The sequence below is a fragment of the Leuresthes tenuis genome, unplaced genomic scaffold (assembly GCF_036924035.1).
Source record: "Leuresthes tenuis unplaced genomic scaffold, fLeuTen1.0.hap1 SCAF_22, whole genome shotgun sequence".
Classification (NCBI taxonomy): Eukaryota; Metazoa; Chordata; class Actinopteri; order Atheriniformes; family Atherinopsidae; genus Leuresthes; species Leuresthes tenuis.
The window spans coordinates 26,853,926-26,871,579 of record NW_027325376.1 but is presented as its reverse complement, the minus strand read 5'-3'; the positions used below and the strand labels follow the sequence as shown (position 1 = coordinate 26,871,579).

The following is a 17,654-nucleotide window of genomic DNA, read 5'->3' as shown; positions in this document are numbered from 1 at the left end:
GTCCTCCGGACTTGACCACATACTGGGAGGGTGGCTTCAACAGATTTCAGGAAGAAGAATGGGAAACTCTTTCATAAAGAGTGTAGGCCAAGGAACAGCGATAATCCATGATCAGTACAAATCACAGTGTCCTGCACGTGAGGGAACGTGAGTTGGTTAGACCGTCGTGAGACAGGTTAGTTTTCCCCTACTGATGATGTGTTGTTGCAATAGTAATTCTGCTATTAAGTCTTGATGTACCAGAACTTCAAGGAAAATAAAAACTATGATACATAATTAGAGACCTGTTTTCTTTAAGAAATAACTGAACTCTAAAAGAAATGTTCTTCATAGGAATGACAATTTATTCTGTTTGAAAACTAAGATGGAATAAATCTTCATTTATACAATATTAGTCTCTTCAGAGATTAAAAAACAGCTTTGATGTGTCAACCTACAAAAGAGACAAAATAAAAACTTTTGTTTGTTTTGTTTTAACATTCCACAACTAAAAAACAGAATTTACATCCTATGTTTGACTACATGTAATCATATCTACAGCACAAGCCATAGCTGTTAAATGCTACAGGAGTTCTCTAAAAACATGCTTGGTTAAAATGCGGTTACAGGGTAAGTTCAGTGTTATGACATAAGAAACCACCTTTCCACGCAAATCAGCTTTGTCTCACAAAAATATAACACAGTGCTTAAATCTGCTGTATTATCGATAGTTATATAAAATTCCTCAAAACTGTGTATTTCAGTTAGAAATGCCATGGAGTTATTTTACAGGAAATGTCTCTTGGGACATACTCGGCTATTTCAATGGTGTGTTTGATTGTTAGGACTTGTAAGTGTATTGTGATGTGAGTGAAGAGGATACAATGATTTATCAAGCATAAAAGGCAATTTAGATTGAGGCATATCTGTGACTACTGTAAGAAAAATAAAGAGAGAAATACATCTCTACATTGAAGCTGGAAAGAACAAAAATGCTCAGAGCCTCTTCCGTACTTGATTTTCCTAAGTAAACATGGAGTCTGTGATAATGCAAGAGATTATTATGCAGGGGCACTTTGAAATATGCTGCATTTATTTCTGTTCACTGAATAAGTAGGCTGTAGCTCAGGAGGAAGAGCAGTCGCCCACCAATCAGAAGGTCGGTGGTTCGACTCTGGCTTCACGAATACACGAAAAAGCACATACTTAAGTATCTTAATGACACCTAAACAACACACAAAAAATATTCTGCTTCTGTTGAACGTAGTAACACATTTGTATAACAGAACCATGGGAAATTTAACATTGTTTTTTTGCTCTTCATATTATTACTTAATTATATTATACAATTAATTGGATATATAATGTTACTATATTTACATATATTTATGCCACAAATATATATTATAAACATTCTGTTTTAAATGCCAATGTGAAAAAGTGTTGAGCAGAAGTTGTCAGGCTCTTAGATAAGTACTTGGTTTGTAGAAGATAACATATTCCAATAATCTAGCAGTGGGGCATTTGAGCAGTAAGAGCTTTTGCAGTGAAAACAGTGTCTGGTCACAGCAGACTGACAAACTTTCCCACTGTCGACACCGCTGGTATTTTCCCATCGTGCTTTGACGCTGTGACATGAACTGTCAAGCTTGGCTGGGTAGTTTGATCCTGCCAGTGAAAGTGATTGTGTTTCTGTCTCTTGCTGACTCTCACACTCTCACTAATTCATTGTTCTTTTTTATTCTCTCATGCTTTTGCATGCTTCCTGTCTTTGGCTGGCAGTGTACTCCAGACAAAATAGAATTTGGCAAGTTTCAAAAGAATGTTGAGCAGCCATCAAATTCACAACTGTGAGCACATGCACACTGCAGATTGGGGTCTCTTGATACAGTGATGGCAATGTGAGACAAAGTTGCTTTGGTGTGGAACACAATATCGAGAGAAAGTGTAGCCAAAAGGAGGCTAACAAATAAGGTCACACTATTCTTTGATGTAATTCTGTAGCATAATACTCAACCGGCTTCTATACTGTTAAAGTTTGGAACAAACCACAAGTTACTTATTCTGCCTTTTGCTGCCTTGGCAGTAGTAAGCAATAAAGATCATGGTTAGAATTTACCACTCCAAGAGAGTTTTGGCATTAGTAAGAAAAACATTTTCTGCATATTCAAACTTTATCTAGAGGACTGTTTGAAGATACAACAAAAACCTAAAGCTTACCCACAAATACATCTGACAAACAGTGTTATCAACAATGACACAAAAATACCTTCACTTAAGAAAGAATAGCTAAGAATTTAGTAATAGTGACTATACATATTGTATATGTATATATATATATATATATATATATACAATACTGTAAATATTAGATGATTGGGTATAAGCAATGTCTTTATTCATCCCTAAACTGTAAAAAACATCAAGATGTTGCATTTCAAATAGCCAGTTCGAAGTTGATTGGTAATCATGAACACTATTTCTATGACACACATACATCACTGACATGCCAAGAACAAAAAGATACTACATTTTACTTTGTCTTCCATGCTGAAACACAAAAATGACATGACCATAAAACAGGTCTTTCGAGCACCTGAATAGTCCAAAAGTCATGGAAACACACCATGTCTTTAGTAGATTATCCTGTTGGTTAAGTGATGAGCACATCGACAGTGATATCATTCATGTTCTGGGTAGATCCTTGGCTCCAGTGCTTCCTGTCTGTAGGCTCCATTCTGATGCAAACATATTAGCATATCATTCAGTTGTTTGATAGCAAGCTCCATTTTTCCCACGCAGCACCGCCTGCACATAAAAAAACCATCAACACACAGGCACCAGAAGATGATTAGTTGATAAATCTGTCAATAATAATTTGGTGCAAAATTCAAGTGATAATCTGTTGTGACTGTGTTGGCCTTTAAGGTTTTCTAAATTTTTAGTAAGGTTTATTTGCCATAACTAAACAAACAAAAAAAACTGCTACAGAAACTATGCCACTTTTGACATAAAGACATTTGTCGACATTTCACTCAAATTATAAACTAAAAAAGAAAAAGCATCTTTGGAGGATACAAAAATGTACCCAAAACTAACTAACCATATCAAAACCAAATGCATCAAAGCAACACACTAGTGGGAAGTCCTCAACTTTCTGAAATAATAAAGATTAGAGTTTCCATTAGCAGCTATTTTTTTTAGAGTTTGGGGTTTAAAACACAAATATGACACCCAGTCATCTCCTATGTGCAAGTAGAGGACAGCTGGGTGTAGCAAAGTGTCCTATAGGAGCATACATTTATCTTCATTTTACTTTTAGATCAGTAATACCCATACTTTTCACTGTACTAAATGTTTAGATATGCCTAAACTAGGGAATAAAAAAACACAACCATGAGTTAAACCCATTTTCCCCCAATATTCTTAAGCAAGCTAGTACAGATAAAACAAAATATAGTAAATATAAATACCACAGAAGTTCTCGTAACCTTTGAGTACCAAATGTAAATCAAATGCCTTTTTGTCATGAAAAAGGTTTGCCAGCCAATACTGGGTTACACTTCGGTGTGGAGAGTCCTTGGAGCTTAAATTAAACCTATAGAACTTACCGACTGAATCTATTTTTTAAACATGTAAACAAAATCAAACAAAATGCACATAAACCCTAACATGAATCAAAAATATACACTGTATTGTACTATATGTTTTTGTGATCTTCACTTTGGCGACTGCCGTTTATCTGACCTATATTCAGTCTACTTGAAACTTGGCAGGTGTATTACTGGTCACCCAAAAAGAGGTAGTGCACATATTTTAACAAAAACTAGTAGATTGACTCAGCCGGAAGGATGCTCTACTCTGTTACTGTTAATTAGCAGAGTAGTAATCTTGGTTTGATGGGATTCCTGACAGTTTGAATTTGACATCTATGAGTGTAGACAAATGTCTGAAATGCCCGCTATAAACACTATTTGCTTGTGAGTCTGCTCTACTGGTGTATGATCACCAAGCATTTCTTCATATCAGAACATTCCAAGAAACTTAGCTAAAACATCATTTGGGTGATCAATCCTTGAGCCTCCCACCACTCATAATGTCCATACTGGACTACCTGGGTTGCTCACCTGCGGTCACTTTTTGGAAGAAGTGTTCCAGAAAACGAGGGAAGCGGGTGTTTTCTTGAGATTCGAGGGTTACTTGAAGTTCGGAAGAGGGGGAAAATTCTCGCCTCTTTTCAAGTGGATTTTCTCTGACATAGCAATAACTAAGGCTCCAGTGGATCTTTGCTCTCTTTCCAGTTCACATGGTTGAGTACCTGCCTCACCTGCAAGTGGAGACTCCTCTTCTCAGGCAAACCTTGACCAGCATGGAACTTGGTGAGCTGCAACTTGATATCAGGCCGCAAAATGGTTCTTCATTTGGTTCTCATAAATGCTAAGTCACGAGGATTCAGGACTTTTTGCTAAACGATTCCTTCACCGCATGTGAATTAGATGTAATACTTGGCTCCATTCTGGTGAGTCCATTTCAGTCTCCAACTTGTTTCTCCTGACCACTTGTCTTTTTGCTCCTTTAGGACAGCTGGCAGTGATGGGTGGGGCTCAGGTCTGTATTCAAATTCAGCTTTCAGTGTTTTGGGTCAGCTCCCAACTCTTTCTCCAGCTTTGGGCTTATTTTATTCTGACAATTGAACGTCGCCTTTGACTTGAAAAGGGCCATGAGGCTTTTAGATTCTCTCTGTGTGTTCTGATAGAATTGGAATTTGGTGTGATCAATTTCATCTGCGTCTCAAAGTAGACATATTATGCCTTTTTTTTTTAACAAGGTGACACAGTCCCCTAAGGTCTCCTTAAAATGTATGCAATAGGCTTTGGTCAAAATATCTTTTGGTTTAAGCACGGAGGCCCTTCTCTTACCCCTGTTGTAACACCCTTCCCGAGACCAGGCAGCTACTTCCAGAGAAAACAAAGACATTGTGCCAGTTCTCCCAGTGGAGAATCACAAGATAACTGATGTCAGTGCACAGATGTCTTTAAGGTACCTAAATGGGGATTTTTTTTTCTGATGATGCCACAGTAAAAGACAAATAGCTGGATATTACCTGAGCAGAGCCACAGTCTGGAAATGCTGTAAGCGACTAAGAGTTGACACAAAGTCATAATGGGCTGATTTTCTATCATGTGTCATCACAGCTGTCCTTTATTCATAACAGTAAAGTATAAGTTTTAGTTCTGCTCCTCAGACTCATAGTGGGTGATTCTTAATTCAAGTGTAGCTAATACTATAAGATGAACATTGGGAGCAGGACCAAACCTTGAACTTTACCATCCTTGTCAAATGTGTATCAATGCCCACCTGCCTTGCACACCTGTTTGTTCTCATTTTTTGTGACCAACCTTAATACCCTCTTGTTTTTCCTTCTCCTCTACCTCTCTTCTCTCTTGTCAGGGTCCTGCAAGCCTGGGAGCCGCAGGTGGTCCTAACAAGCCTTCACCATAACACAATTTTTACCTTATTTCTTATCATTATCATGTATATACTAAATTCAATAAACAACTGTATGCATGTCATTGATTATGTAATCCTTGCTGAAAAATACAGCAACAAAAACACATGGCAGTAGTGTGACATAATTCCGCTCAGTAATTGTATTCCTAAAGATGGTGTTAAAATGGGCTTGTAGAACATTGGAGTGGAGCTGAGCTTCTTCATATCAAAATCACACCATTTTGGTGTGATTTTCATCATAGCTTTATCAACACCCACCTACAAAACTGTTTTGGGACACTTTCTCATGCTGAATGTAGGACGGCCACCTTCCTTTCTTAGTCACACTGTCACTTTGATTACAAAAAGAGGATTACTTTCATTTTTCATTTATATCCTCTGGCATGTCATTGTGCTCTTATTGACCAAAATGTTTTACTGCATGGCAGTTGAGATAGTTTCCTCTTTAAGGCAGATTATGATATAATTTTCAGCTGTTGCCTGAATGTGATAACAGAGCCGTCTTGATATTCTAAAGAAAAACTTAGTAACTAGTATTAGTAGCTTAAATAATCGGTTATATGAAAAAAATCATTTTTATAATAATAAAATTATCACTCCCACCACTATTGCACTAACTTTCTAGATTTTTTATAACTTGCTCTTTCAGCCCTTGATATTTATTTTAACTTATTATGTTCCTTCTTCTTGATGTTGCTGTAGTTTGAGTATGCTACATCTATTGCTACTGCCACCTTCTGTAGTTTGTTGAGCATCAAAGTGGTTGGTTAGCCATCGCCAGTTTTTCAGTTTAGATCTGGAATTTCCACAAGATTTCCTCCCCCTTTGGAGGTATCTCCCACTTTGAGTTTGGAACATCCAACCCATAAATGTTTCTGTACAATATTCCTACCACTTGGTTATGGTGTTCCATGTATGCCGTACCTGCCTGTATCTTACACCCCGCTACTATGTGCTAGACTGTCTCAGAAGCCTCTTTGCACAACCTGCACATGAGGTCCTGTCTGGTATGTTGGACCCCAGACTCTGCTCTTTAAGTTACTTGAAAAGTGATTTTGTCAGATGATGCTGTGTTTCTAAAATCAGGATTTTAAATACTTTAAGAAAACGAGCTGACGCATACTCTTAATGTGCAGATACATTTTCAATCATTATTTCAAACAAGCCTCAAAGAAGATGGCATACCTTCTGAATCATGTAAGATATAAGCTTATTCTTTGCATAAAGCTTTAACCTGCGTTTATGGATCACACTGTGTCCACAATGCGTTCCTGAGCCCATGCAGTGATATCCTTAAGAAAATCATACCTTTTTTTTTTTTTTTTTGGCAGCGTTACCCAAGATCCCAAAGATTATGAGCATCAAATATTGATTTATTGACTTTCAGTTGTGTCCCTTTTGCACAGAAATATCTCTAGATTCTCTCAATCTTTTGAAAATTCTATATATTGCGGATGTCTATACATTTTACATTGAGGAACATTATCCTGAAACTGCTCTGCAATGTGTAGACAAAGTGTTTTTGACTGTTGAGCCTCTTCCCCTCTTTATTTCTGAAAGACTGCCTCTCTGAGGTGCTCGATTTATCTTGTTTCTGACCTGTTGCCAATTAACGTAATTAGTTGCAACATGTTCCTCTAGTTCATCATTTACTTTTATAGCCTTTTGTTACCTTCAGCCCAACCTTTTTGAGACATGTTACTTTCAACACATTCAAGATGACCTCATATTTTTCATAGAATAGAATATAACAGAACAGAATAGCTTTATTGACACAGGATATGCAACAAAATTGCTTTACCATGCTGGTATTAAATACAAAGTAAACGATAATATGAAAGGCACAAAAACACACTCACACACACATGCATACACTCATGCACACACAACACATTAGTCTCTATCAATCAAAAAATTAAATATCTAAAACAGACAATTTAAAAGCAACACAAAAACAGTTACTGCACAGTACTGTCCAATAGATAAAAAGGTTTCTCCAAGTTACTAATCTCAAAGAGGTGGAGAATCATGTCAGTTCAATGCCATAATAAAAACTTGGCAGGTGTATTGTGAATGAAAACTTTAATCTAGAGCACCTTCCAGAGGATTACAGAGAAAAAATGTGGTGAAACATCTCATCTTGAAGTATCTTGTTTGCCTTGCGAAGGCAACGGGTCCTGAAGGTATCCTCCACGGTAAGTCCAACGATTTTGTCGGATGTTCTAATGATTTTCTGAGGTATTTTACGGTCTGCTTCAATAAATACCATGTTTTGAGGCAGCATGTCAAAAGACTCAACGGAACACTAGTAAAAGGCTCTGAGCAGCTCTGCATACAAGTTGTCCTTTTTAAGAGTCCTCAAGAAGTAGAGCTGTTGACCCCAGCAGAGGTCTTCATAATCCGTGTAAGGTCCTCACTGATGTCGGTCCTCAGAAACTTGAAAACTGGTGACCCTCTCTACTTCCTCTCCTCTGATGGTTAGAAGTGCGTGGTAATCACGTTGTCTCCTGAAGTCAACAATGAGTTCCTTTTTTAAACTTGAGTGTAAGGTTATTGTCCATACACTACTCTGTGAACCTATTTCCTCTCTGTAATGTTTCATTGTTGTTAGAAATCAGCCCCGCCACTGTTGTGTCCTCAACAAACTTAATTATTGTGTGTGAGGGGTATGTGGGCATACAGTTATATGTCAAGTGAATATACCATGGGACTAAGAACACAACTCTGTGTTGCCCCAGTGCTGAGGGTCAGACTCGGGGAGGGATGTGTACCAAGTCCAAATGTCTGTGAGTGTTGGGAAATAAAGTCCTTACCCCACATGATTAGAGTGCTATTGAGATCCAGGCAAAGCAGTTTGATGATCAGCCTGCTGGGGACAATGATATTGAAGGCTGAACTGTAGTTAATAGAAAGGATTCTCATGTATGTCCCCTTCTGGCCAAGGTGTGTGAGTGCTAGCTGGAGGGCACTAGCAATTGCATCCTCTGTAGATAGGTTTGCTCTGTAGGCAAATTGGTGCACATCGAAGTTGTAAGGCAGGCTGGATTTAATGTGTTTGAGAACCAGTTTCTCAAAGGAGTTTGTGATGATGGGGATGAGTGCTACGGGTCGACAATAATTCAAACAGGTGTTCTTACACTGTTTGGACACTGGTATGATTATGTCTGACTTAAAGCAGGTGGGTATTGTAGCAATGTTTGTAAATACCTGTGCAAGATGACAGCAGTCTCCCTGAAATGCAATCCGGCCCTCAAGTCTTTCCGACATTTACAGAAATTAGGACCCTCCTCACCTCATGAGTATTTAGGGTCAGAGGGGGGTCAGCAGCATCCAGTGATCGCATTGCTCCATTATCATCAGTTTTAAAGCATGTTTTAAAGTGATTAAGCGCTTCTGTGAGGCAGCTGTCATTGTCTAGGAGTGGCTGTTGACTTCCCCTGTCGCTGGATGCATTGCCACAAACGAGCTGGATCCCTGTTGGAAAAACTATCCTCTATCTTCTTCTAGTAAGCCCTAGCGTGCTTTAAGCGCTTTTTAAGGTTGTGTCTGGCTGTATTGCTCTCTGTCTTTCAAACTGAACACTGCATCTCACTCACTTCTTCAGCAGAACCTGAACCACCTTGGTCATCCAGGTTTTCCTGTGTGGGAAGACTCAGATGCATTTGTTGCAAGTTATAGTTTCAATGAAGGTCCTGTTCTAACAGAAAACAGTAGTGGTGTAAGTCTCTACATCTGGATCAGAGAAAAGGCTCTGATTGGTCCCCTTAAAGCAGTCCAGCAGTTGTAAGGATGCATCTTTAGGTCAGCTCACAACTGTTCTAGAGGAGGGCTTCAGTTTATAAATGGGGATGTATGCACAGATCAGGAAGAGTGATCAGATTGTCCGAGGAGTGATGGGGTGAGGGTTAGGGTCTGTATGCTTTTGTTATGCGAGTACACTGAGTCCAGGGTGTTAAGCCCCCAGTTGCACATTTGACATGCTGGTCAAACTTTGGCAGCACACTCTTGAAATTCTAGCACCTATAAAGACATTATCGCTATATGTGTTCAGTTGTTTGTTAATAGCAGTTACCGTCTGGTGGTATGTAGATGGCTGTCACAATAACGGAGAACTCCAGTGGCACTTAGAGCGGTCTACATTTTACTGCTAGAAACACCAAATCTGGTATATATATATACGCACATACGCAGACCATCACTGTGATTATTACCAGAGTCTTTGGCCCCGTCACTGTGGTGTGCAGAGTGGCCTTCTAGCTCAATAACATTGTCTCAGATCCCGTGTGAAGCCAGGTTTCTGTGATAATTATCACAAAGTTTCCCAGGTGACTGTCCAGTATGATAAATCCAACCCTAGGTCAAACATTTTATAAGCCAGAGACCTGGCATTAGCTACAAAAAGGCTGAGTAGCAGTGGTCTGCTTGGTGCCTTCTTTAGCGTAGCCAGGTGTTTCCGCCTGTCACCCCCTCTTCTGTTTATGTTTCCTCAGTGCCTCTTGCATGTGGTGGAAGGCAGTCTTAATTGTCATTTGGTGCCTTATTCCAATGTTTAACAGTTCATCTTGACTGCAAGAGACCTTTAGGTCTCTACCCTCACTCGACCCCACTTGTATCCACACACACATCTTCACAAACAACATTTTCAGGAATTTCTGAACCGCTGCGTCCATATGTACCACCACCATGACTAAATAGTGTGTGTTCATAAAAACATTATTTCAAAAAGTAAAATGTTTCACTTTCTATATTTGATACTACATTTTTTTTATGTTCTATTGTGAATTAATTGGCAGTTTTCTCAGAGTTTTGCAGAAGTATGGACACGTTTTTTTTAACATTACTAGAAAAAAGAAAAATGAACAGGTTTTTTATTTCTTTGAATACACTTTTGTTCTTACTAACACTCATACTTCTCTTCCACTCTCACGTGTTCAGGAGGGCAGGTTGGGCCAAATGTAAATGTTAAATTCACAAACAGTAACAGTAACCAGCAACAATTGGGGCTTCGTCAGCAGTTATGAGGACACCGCTTCAGTCCGTTATAGTGAAGAGGGAGCTGAGCCGAAAGGCAAAGTTTTCAAATTACTGGTCCATCTTCGTTCCAACCCCCATCTATACTCACGAGTTCATGGGTTGTGACAGAAAGAATCCAGTCACTGATAATAAGTTTCCTTCAGATGATGGCCAGGCTCAAGCCAAGAGAAAGTGTGAGGAGCTTGATCGTCCAGAAGAAGCTCAGAGTAGAGAAACTGCTCCTCTGCATTGAAAGGAGTCAATTGAGGTAGGTTCTCCTTTTGGAGGTTTTTTTTTTTTTTTTAGGCATGTCCAACTGGGAGGCCTTGGAATAGGGATGTCTGGGTTTCCCTCCTGGACCCCTTGCCTCTGCAACCCAACCTCAGCTAAGAAGATGATTGATTGATGGATGGATGGGTAAATCACATCTCTAATTTAACATTTTATCTACACCTCTTTGTTTTTAAAATTCCACAGCTCAGAATAAAACAAGTTTTTGTAATAATTTCTTAATTGTAGCTGCCTTCTTCAGATGGTGTTTCATCAAAAATTGACAATTCATTCTTTCGTAACAACCAATCAGCAATGGTATTATAATAATTCCCCCACTCTCATCTGGACAAAACAGGCGGCACCGTGAGGATCATGTTCTTTGATTTGATCCAGTGCTTATACATTTCATACAATTCAGCCTGGACTGTTATGTAAGAAGCTGCAGAAGAGAAGTGGATGCCTCAACAACCACCTGGATTATATCCTACCTCAAAAACAGACCACAGTTTGTGAGACTAAAGTTGTGTGTCTGAGAGAGTGGCCAGAAGTACACCAGCACCACAAAGGACTCCCTCTGTACACTTCAGAATTTCCAGTAAAACTCATAGTCCTGTTATGTCCTGAATTACTCAGATGACTACAAAACAAAAGAGATCATCAGTATGGACTGGACACGGAGGCTGTCTACAAGAAGGGACAGAATAGACTGTGCATTCTTAGATACAAGCTTCTATAGGTGATGGAGTGCACAATTTGCTTTGTAGCCATCTGTTGGGGCAGATCAGTGACTAAAATAAACTGTTAAAAAGGTCAGCTCTGTGCTGAGGACTGCTCTGGAGCTGACTGTGCAAGAAAAAAGGGAAATATCACTAAAACACAAGGAAATTTATTTACATTGATGATAATGTTATTCTGTAAAATGCTATTTTGTCACATTTCAGGGCATTAAAATTCAAGGAAAGAAAAGTCATATATTCCTGCAATTTTCACCGAAAAAAAGCCTAATACCTAAAGTAAAGCTGTTCTTGAACTACTTGGAACAGAGGCATGGCCTGACAGAAATTTCAAAACATTTGCAGCAGCAGACTATGTAGCTTTATGCATGCAAGACTTGTTGTGGATTAACCATTTTACTGGAGTACATTAACTGGACCCTTGCCAACATAACAAGACCATTTTTTTGGAGTTTCATCTGTTCATAAATGAATTGCATATTTTTTTGTATTTGCGACTGGAACTTTAGCATTCCAACAGTGTTTAAAATGTGTAGGTACATAGAAAGTGGGGCTGAATTTTGTCATGAAATATGCAACCCCTAGCAGGACATAAGAACGTTAAGGGATTATATCAAATCTGTATAATATTTAACTGGTTGATACTGATTGATCTGTTCTAGCATTTTAGATCCTGGTCACTCATAATACCTTTCAAATAGAATTCACTCTCTTAAGACTTGTAAGATGTATGGCCAGCAGGACTCAAATGCCTGTGTGGTATTCTGAAAGTTTTAAAAGGTTTATTGTACACTGAAATGTATGAATTTTTGCAGGAAATCCAAGATCCAAGCCCGAGCAGCAGATACCACCAGGAGCGAGACTGATCTGAACCTGGACATAGAAGTAAGCAGCCTGACCAGAATGATAATGGATATTGACCATCTTACTGGTAGGGAAGGGCCCAATGAATTTTCCCACCAAAGTGGGAGGCCACAGAAATGGAGAGCCACACTTTCTACCCCACTCAATAAGTGGAAGCTGGGGCTACAATGCTTGTTAGCTTGTCTCTCAGAAGAAGAACGAGATGCGAAAATGACAGAGATCCCCAAGAGGGCAACAGAACACGACGCAGAACCGAGCAGTGAATTGGGGAGCCCCTTCAGAAACAATGTCAATAGGGAGTACATGAAGTTGGAAAACAGGATTTAAAAGCAGAGCTGCCGTTTCTCTGGCTGAGGGGGGTTTGGAAAGTTAAATAAAATTATCTTTAATGTGTTGCATTATTGTGGAAAAAGATTTATAGAACAAGTACTACGCAATGGATAAGACAGATCGCACCTTCCATTAGAGAGAATAACTTTATATTAAAGGCTAAACGGCATGTATTTTACATATGGAGCCCTTTCATCAACTACATTAAGGACTTGGATTTAATAGACGAAGAAGTGGATGACTGGTCTTTGTGGACAATGCAGATCCTGATCTTGTAAGATCTGTATTGTTTTTCTATATATGTTTTAATTTGCATTAATTAAAAATACTGATTGCATAAAGATTACCAGTTTCTTTAATAGGAGGAGCATTCCTGTTTTGAGTGTTCTGTTGTTTTTATTTTAGTCTCTAAATAAATGCAGCGAATTACTGTACAGAAGTTGAATGAAGATATGCAAACGTAAAGGCTATATGTAAAAGTGTTAAATACTGAAAATAAAAAATAAACCATCTTTGAAAAGCAATCAACAACTGTGAGGATGTATGACCATCAGAAGGGGGTAAACCAGTGAAGAAGTAAATAGATATGGGACCATAGGCATCAAGGCACAGGAAGTGGGTGTAGGAGTCCTGATGGACGTTTTGGACTGGATGCAGACAGAACAGGCAGATACAAAATCCTTAACGTCCGGATGGAGAATGGACCACCAGAGTGCTGAATCAAGAAGTGGGTGCAGGCAATTCCAGGGTGGCAAGCAAGATAGGAGTATCACCAATCCAGGACTCTGGACTTGAGGTGGTCTGGGACATAGAGACAGTCAGTGGGACAGGAGCATGAGTACTGAAGACATTCTCTTCAATATCCCGCTGAGTTAGACCAAGTTGAACAAATAAAAAGACAAAATATAAATCAGGTTCCTCACCAGATTTTGAGGAATCAAATTGACATATCAACTTTAAGATTCTTAAGAGCAGGACAAGGTAAAGTTCAAATCACAGAAGAGACCAGTGAGCTTGACAGGGATTAAGCAGTTGCCCTCAGCTGGGGACAAGCGCTGAAGTCACATTTGGTGTGCTCTATATCGAGTGAAAGTGTGCAGAGAACGTCCCCTTGAGTTGTGTCAGGGATCCAACAGACCTTTGTTTTAGATGATGGTAGCGGATGTAAGAGGCAGGCAATGGAGCTGCAGTGGTGAATGAATGAGAATTTTGCAAATCCTAAGAAACATTGCACTACTTTGTTTTCAGAAGTAGGCTAGTTCTTAATTTCTTCCACTTTAGATGAGTCCATCTCAAATGTGGAATTGGCACTTCTCAGCTTTCACAAAGAGATGGTTCTGAAGTAGTCTTTGCAACACAGCCCACACATTTCACATGATCCATAGAGTTGGAGAATATAAGAATGATATCAAGATAGAAAAACATTAAATGTCATTGACCAGATTCTGCAAATATAGTGGGAGTGTTGGTGAGACCAAAAGGCATGAGACCAAATTCTTGTAGTTTCAGACCGGCTGGTCTGGAAACTTATCAGTCTTGACTGAGGTAGATGAAGCTGAGAGAGGAAGTAGCCCGAAGACAAAAATTGACACGAGAGGTCCAAACCAATCATCTTGCCAGAAGTCCAATCACTGTGAGGGTTATGTTTGCGTAACCAAGTGGCATGCAGAACCACTGGAAGATGAGGTGGAATGTTATATCTTCATGAGGATTATCTATCGAGAGAAGAATGGTTTAGAACAGAGTGAACAGGAATTAATGATGAGATTATCGAGTGCCTTTAACTGAACTGGTTGAGGAAGCGATTCAGGCTCTTAGAAAAGGCTATCCATGAAGTCTGAATCTGCACCGGAATCAATATGTACTTTGAATGGAAAAGAATCAAAAAAGTGTAACAGGACCCGAGTTAAAGATCAGGGGGAGTTGATGTAGACAATGCTCGGCTCAACAGCGCTCTCCATCTGGCTGCCGAGCCCTTTACTGGACAGTCTGCTGATTGGTTTCCAGCTCCTCAATACAAACACAGGTCATTCCTAAATCTTCTCCCTCTTCTGGGGTCAATTTAATCTGCATGAGTTCAGGAGAGGACTTTCTGGTGTAAACAAATCAACTACGTGATTCAGATACAGGTGTGGAAAAGGCTGGAATCGACAGGGAGCTGCAAGTGGGTTTTGAACATGAGAGCTAGTCTTTTCTTCTTATCCATCTGGTAAAGGAGTGGAGTTGGCTGCAAGAGTGCAGAAATCAATGACGTACCTAGAGACTGACCTTAATCCCTGATTAATATTCGCCAAGAGTGTGGCTGCTTCATTGTTTGGTCTGGCTGGGTAGAAGGTGAGTAATAATTATTTTACAAAGCATAACAGTTTGATTTCAGAGACCACTCAACTGTTCCCAACTGACAAGTCGATCTGGACAACAATGAAACCACATAAGCAACTTTAGTGGACTCTGTGGCGAAAGACGAGGGTCTGAATTCGGACTGAACCTCACATTGTAAAAGAAAAAAAAAAAAAAGGTTTGGAAGGAAGCGGAGTGACTACTACTTTTAATTCTGAAAGTTGCTACGATAATTCCTGGAATGAGGTAGTCATTGCTTTTAATGTTTTCACATAGGTAGCAAAGGGCTGTTACACTCAAGCCTCCCAGCTCATCTCACTGGCGGATTCCATTTTAGTAGAGAGATTGTACTGTAACGCATACGGCCAGAAGGACTCAAAACTGCCTGTGAGGCATTCTGAAAGGTTTATTGTACAACAAAATGTATGTATAATTGCAGGAGGATCAAAGAGCAAAGTCCAAGCAGCAGATACCAGCAGGAGCAAGACCTGATGGATATGAATAAGCTTGGTACTCAGAGGAGTGTAGATAATGGAATCTGTAGGCGAGTAGATTGTACAAGGCTTGCTGAGTAACCGAGTTCCAGGAGGAGATGGGACTGAACTGGGGAGAGACTTGGAGATCAGGTAGGTTAATGCAGAGGATGGATGAGGACTGAAACACTCCGATCCAAAATCCTTAACAAAATTTCCAATATAACAAGCTGGGTCATACACAGGTCCAAGGAGAGCAGGGAAACAAACCAGGTCAGAAAATCCAGAGATCCAAAACTCCAATCCAAAGAACAGATCCAGATCAAAAAACCAGATTACTCACGATTTTAGAGAAAGCCAGAATCAGGGTCAGGTCCAAAAACAGGGTCATACACAGAAACCCAATCCAAAGAATAGCGCTGGAATATTGCTGTGCTGGGGATCAGGTAAGCAGACAATCTGGAAGAGGAATGGGGCTGGCAGACCTGCTTATAAAGGGAGGAGAACAGGTGAGTGCAGTTGAGTTGATTGCAGGCTGATTAGAGAGAGCAGAGTGAGGGGAGAGAAATGGCAGGGGATATACCAACTCAGGCACAGACCACAGAGCAGAGCCATAGACTGTCACAGTACCTTTCAAAGTAAAATTAAAAGAAAATATTTCCTTGTGGGCCAGGCATGAAGGGCATTAATCAGAGAGGTAACAAAAGCCCTTTTTAAAGTGGGCAAAACATCAGCTAAAACCCACTTATATCTAGCTTTTGAGTGCTATGATAAAGTGTTTAATTGGCAATGACCTTTTTTTTGTATTCTAATTTACCACCCACCTGGCCCTAGCAGCACATCTTTAAATCAATTTTGTGGGGGATGGGGGAGACATGTGCAGATGTATGTGATGTGCAAGTCTGTGTGGTGATGACTAGGCCTGGGTCTGGGACTTGCTGTCTTCTGGCCTGCTTGTGCTGTTCCTGATGGTGGGTGAGGCTGGCATGTCTTGACTCCTGAGGCACTTGGCCAGGGGCACTGGGGCATGCACTGGCCCACTGTTCTTGACTGTCTGGAGCGCCTGTTCCTCTTGGGTATTGGGTGGGGCCTCTGTAGGAGGGTTTGGGGGCCCTCAGGCTCCGGGTCCAGTGCATGGCCCATGTCTGGGTGGCTGGGGCCTGGCGGGGTCGGTGGGCTGTTGTCCCTGGTTCCTGGGGGATCTCTGCCCTATGCTTATGGGGGCTCTGTCCGGGGACTTCCTCTGCAGTCTTCTGGGTGGATGCGTGGTTGTCCCTGCGGTGGGCTTCCTGGGTTCTGTGCTCCGTGGGGGCTGCTGGTGGCCTGGGTCTTGTGGCCCTCTCTGCCTGCTTCTGATTGCTAGGGAGGCTGTGGATTGTGGCCCTGTACACTTATACACTCATAACTAAGCACAGTTATCATGTAGGTCCTGTGCCATGTGTATTGCATGTTCATGCACACACACGTTCATTAGCCCAGTAGCATACTCGCTAAGCATTTGATGTGTTACCCTGTGATTTGAGGTCATCTATAGCCACAGTTGTGTTGTATGTGATTGCCGCTACTTGTGCTTTTTTGTGTGTTTGTTTTTTTCTCTGCTTGTCTGCTTTCAGGTCCTCCTGGTGGCGCTAAGGCTGGATTCTCCACAGAGGTCGTGGATTGTCATCCATTTTGTTTTTACAGGTGTAGCAGCTGGTTGTCTGGGTTTTCTTTCTATTTTTGTTTCTGTTTCTGCTTCTTTGCTCTTCCTCTTTCCTTGTCCCCCGGTCCGGTTCGGCACTATTACATGTTATATATTGTAAGAAAAATAAATAAATAAGCAGTTGATGGGCATCAAGGGGAGCTTTACATTCATAAAGCTTCCCTTGGCAAAGCAAATCTGTTTGGCATAAAAGGTTTTCAGATTATAATTCTGCTGCCATAATGCTGGACAGGACAAGGGGAAAAATATATATATATCATCTATATTGAAATTATATATTATTAATTCATTCTTTGTGACTTCAATATCCATGTTGATAATGCCTTCAATAAATATGCCTCTCGTTTTATTGATATTGCAGAATCTTTTAATCTCACTCAGCATGTTACAGGCCCTACACATGTTAGAAGACATGCTCAGGGTCTCGTTTTTAGG

The 17,654-nt window shown here is 40.2% G+C and overlaps 1 protein-coding gene across 2 annotated transcripts in view; it reads right to left on the bottom strand.

Annotated features, from left to right (window-relative positions):
* nat16 (N-acetyltransferase 16) overlaps window positions 1-17,654 on the bottom strand; it is a 63,140-nt gene that overhangs the window by 27,645 nt on the left and 17,841 nt on the right. Inside the window, exon 2 of one of the 2 annotated variants that reach the window (XM_072376683.1) lies at window positions 2,606-2,787. The exons of the other annotated variant lie outside the window; for it this stretch is intronic. Within the exon in view, the coding sequence (XP_072232784.1) occupies window positions 2,606-2,664 (59 nt within the window). The 5' untranslated portion in view covers window positions 2,665-2,787. The remainder of the gene's footprint in view (window positions 1-2,605; window positions 2,788-17,654) is intronic. 2 annotated transcript variants of the gene reach the window in all.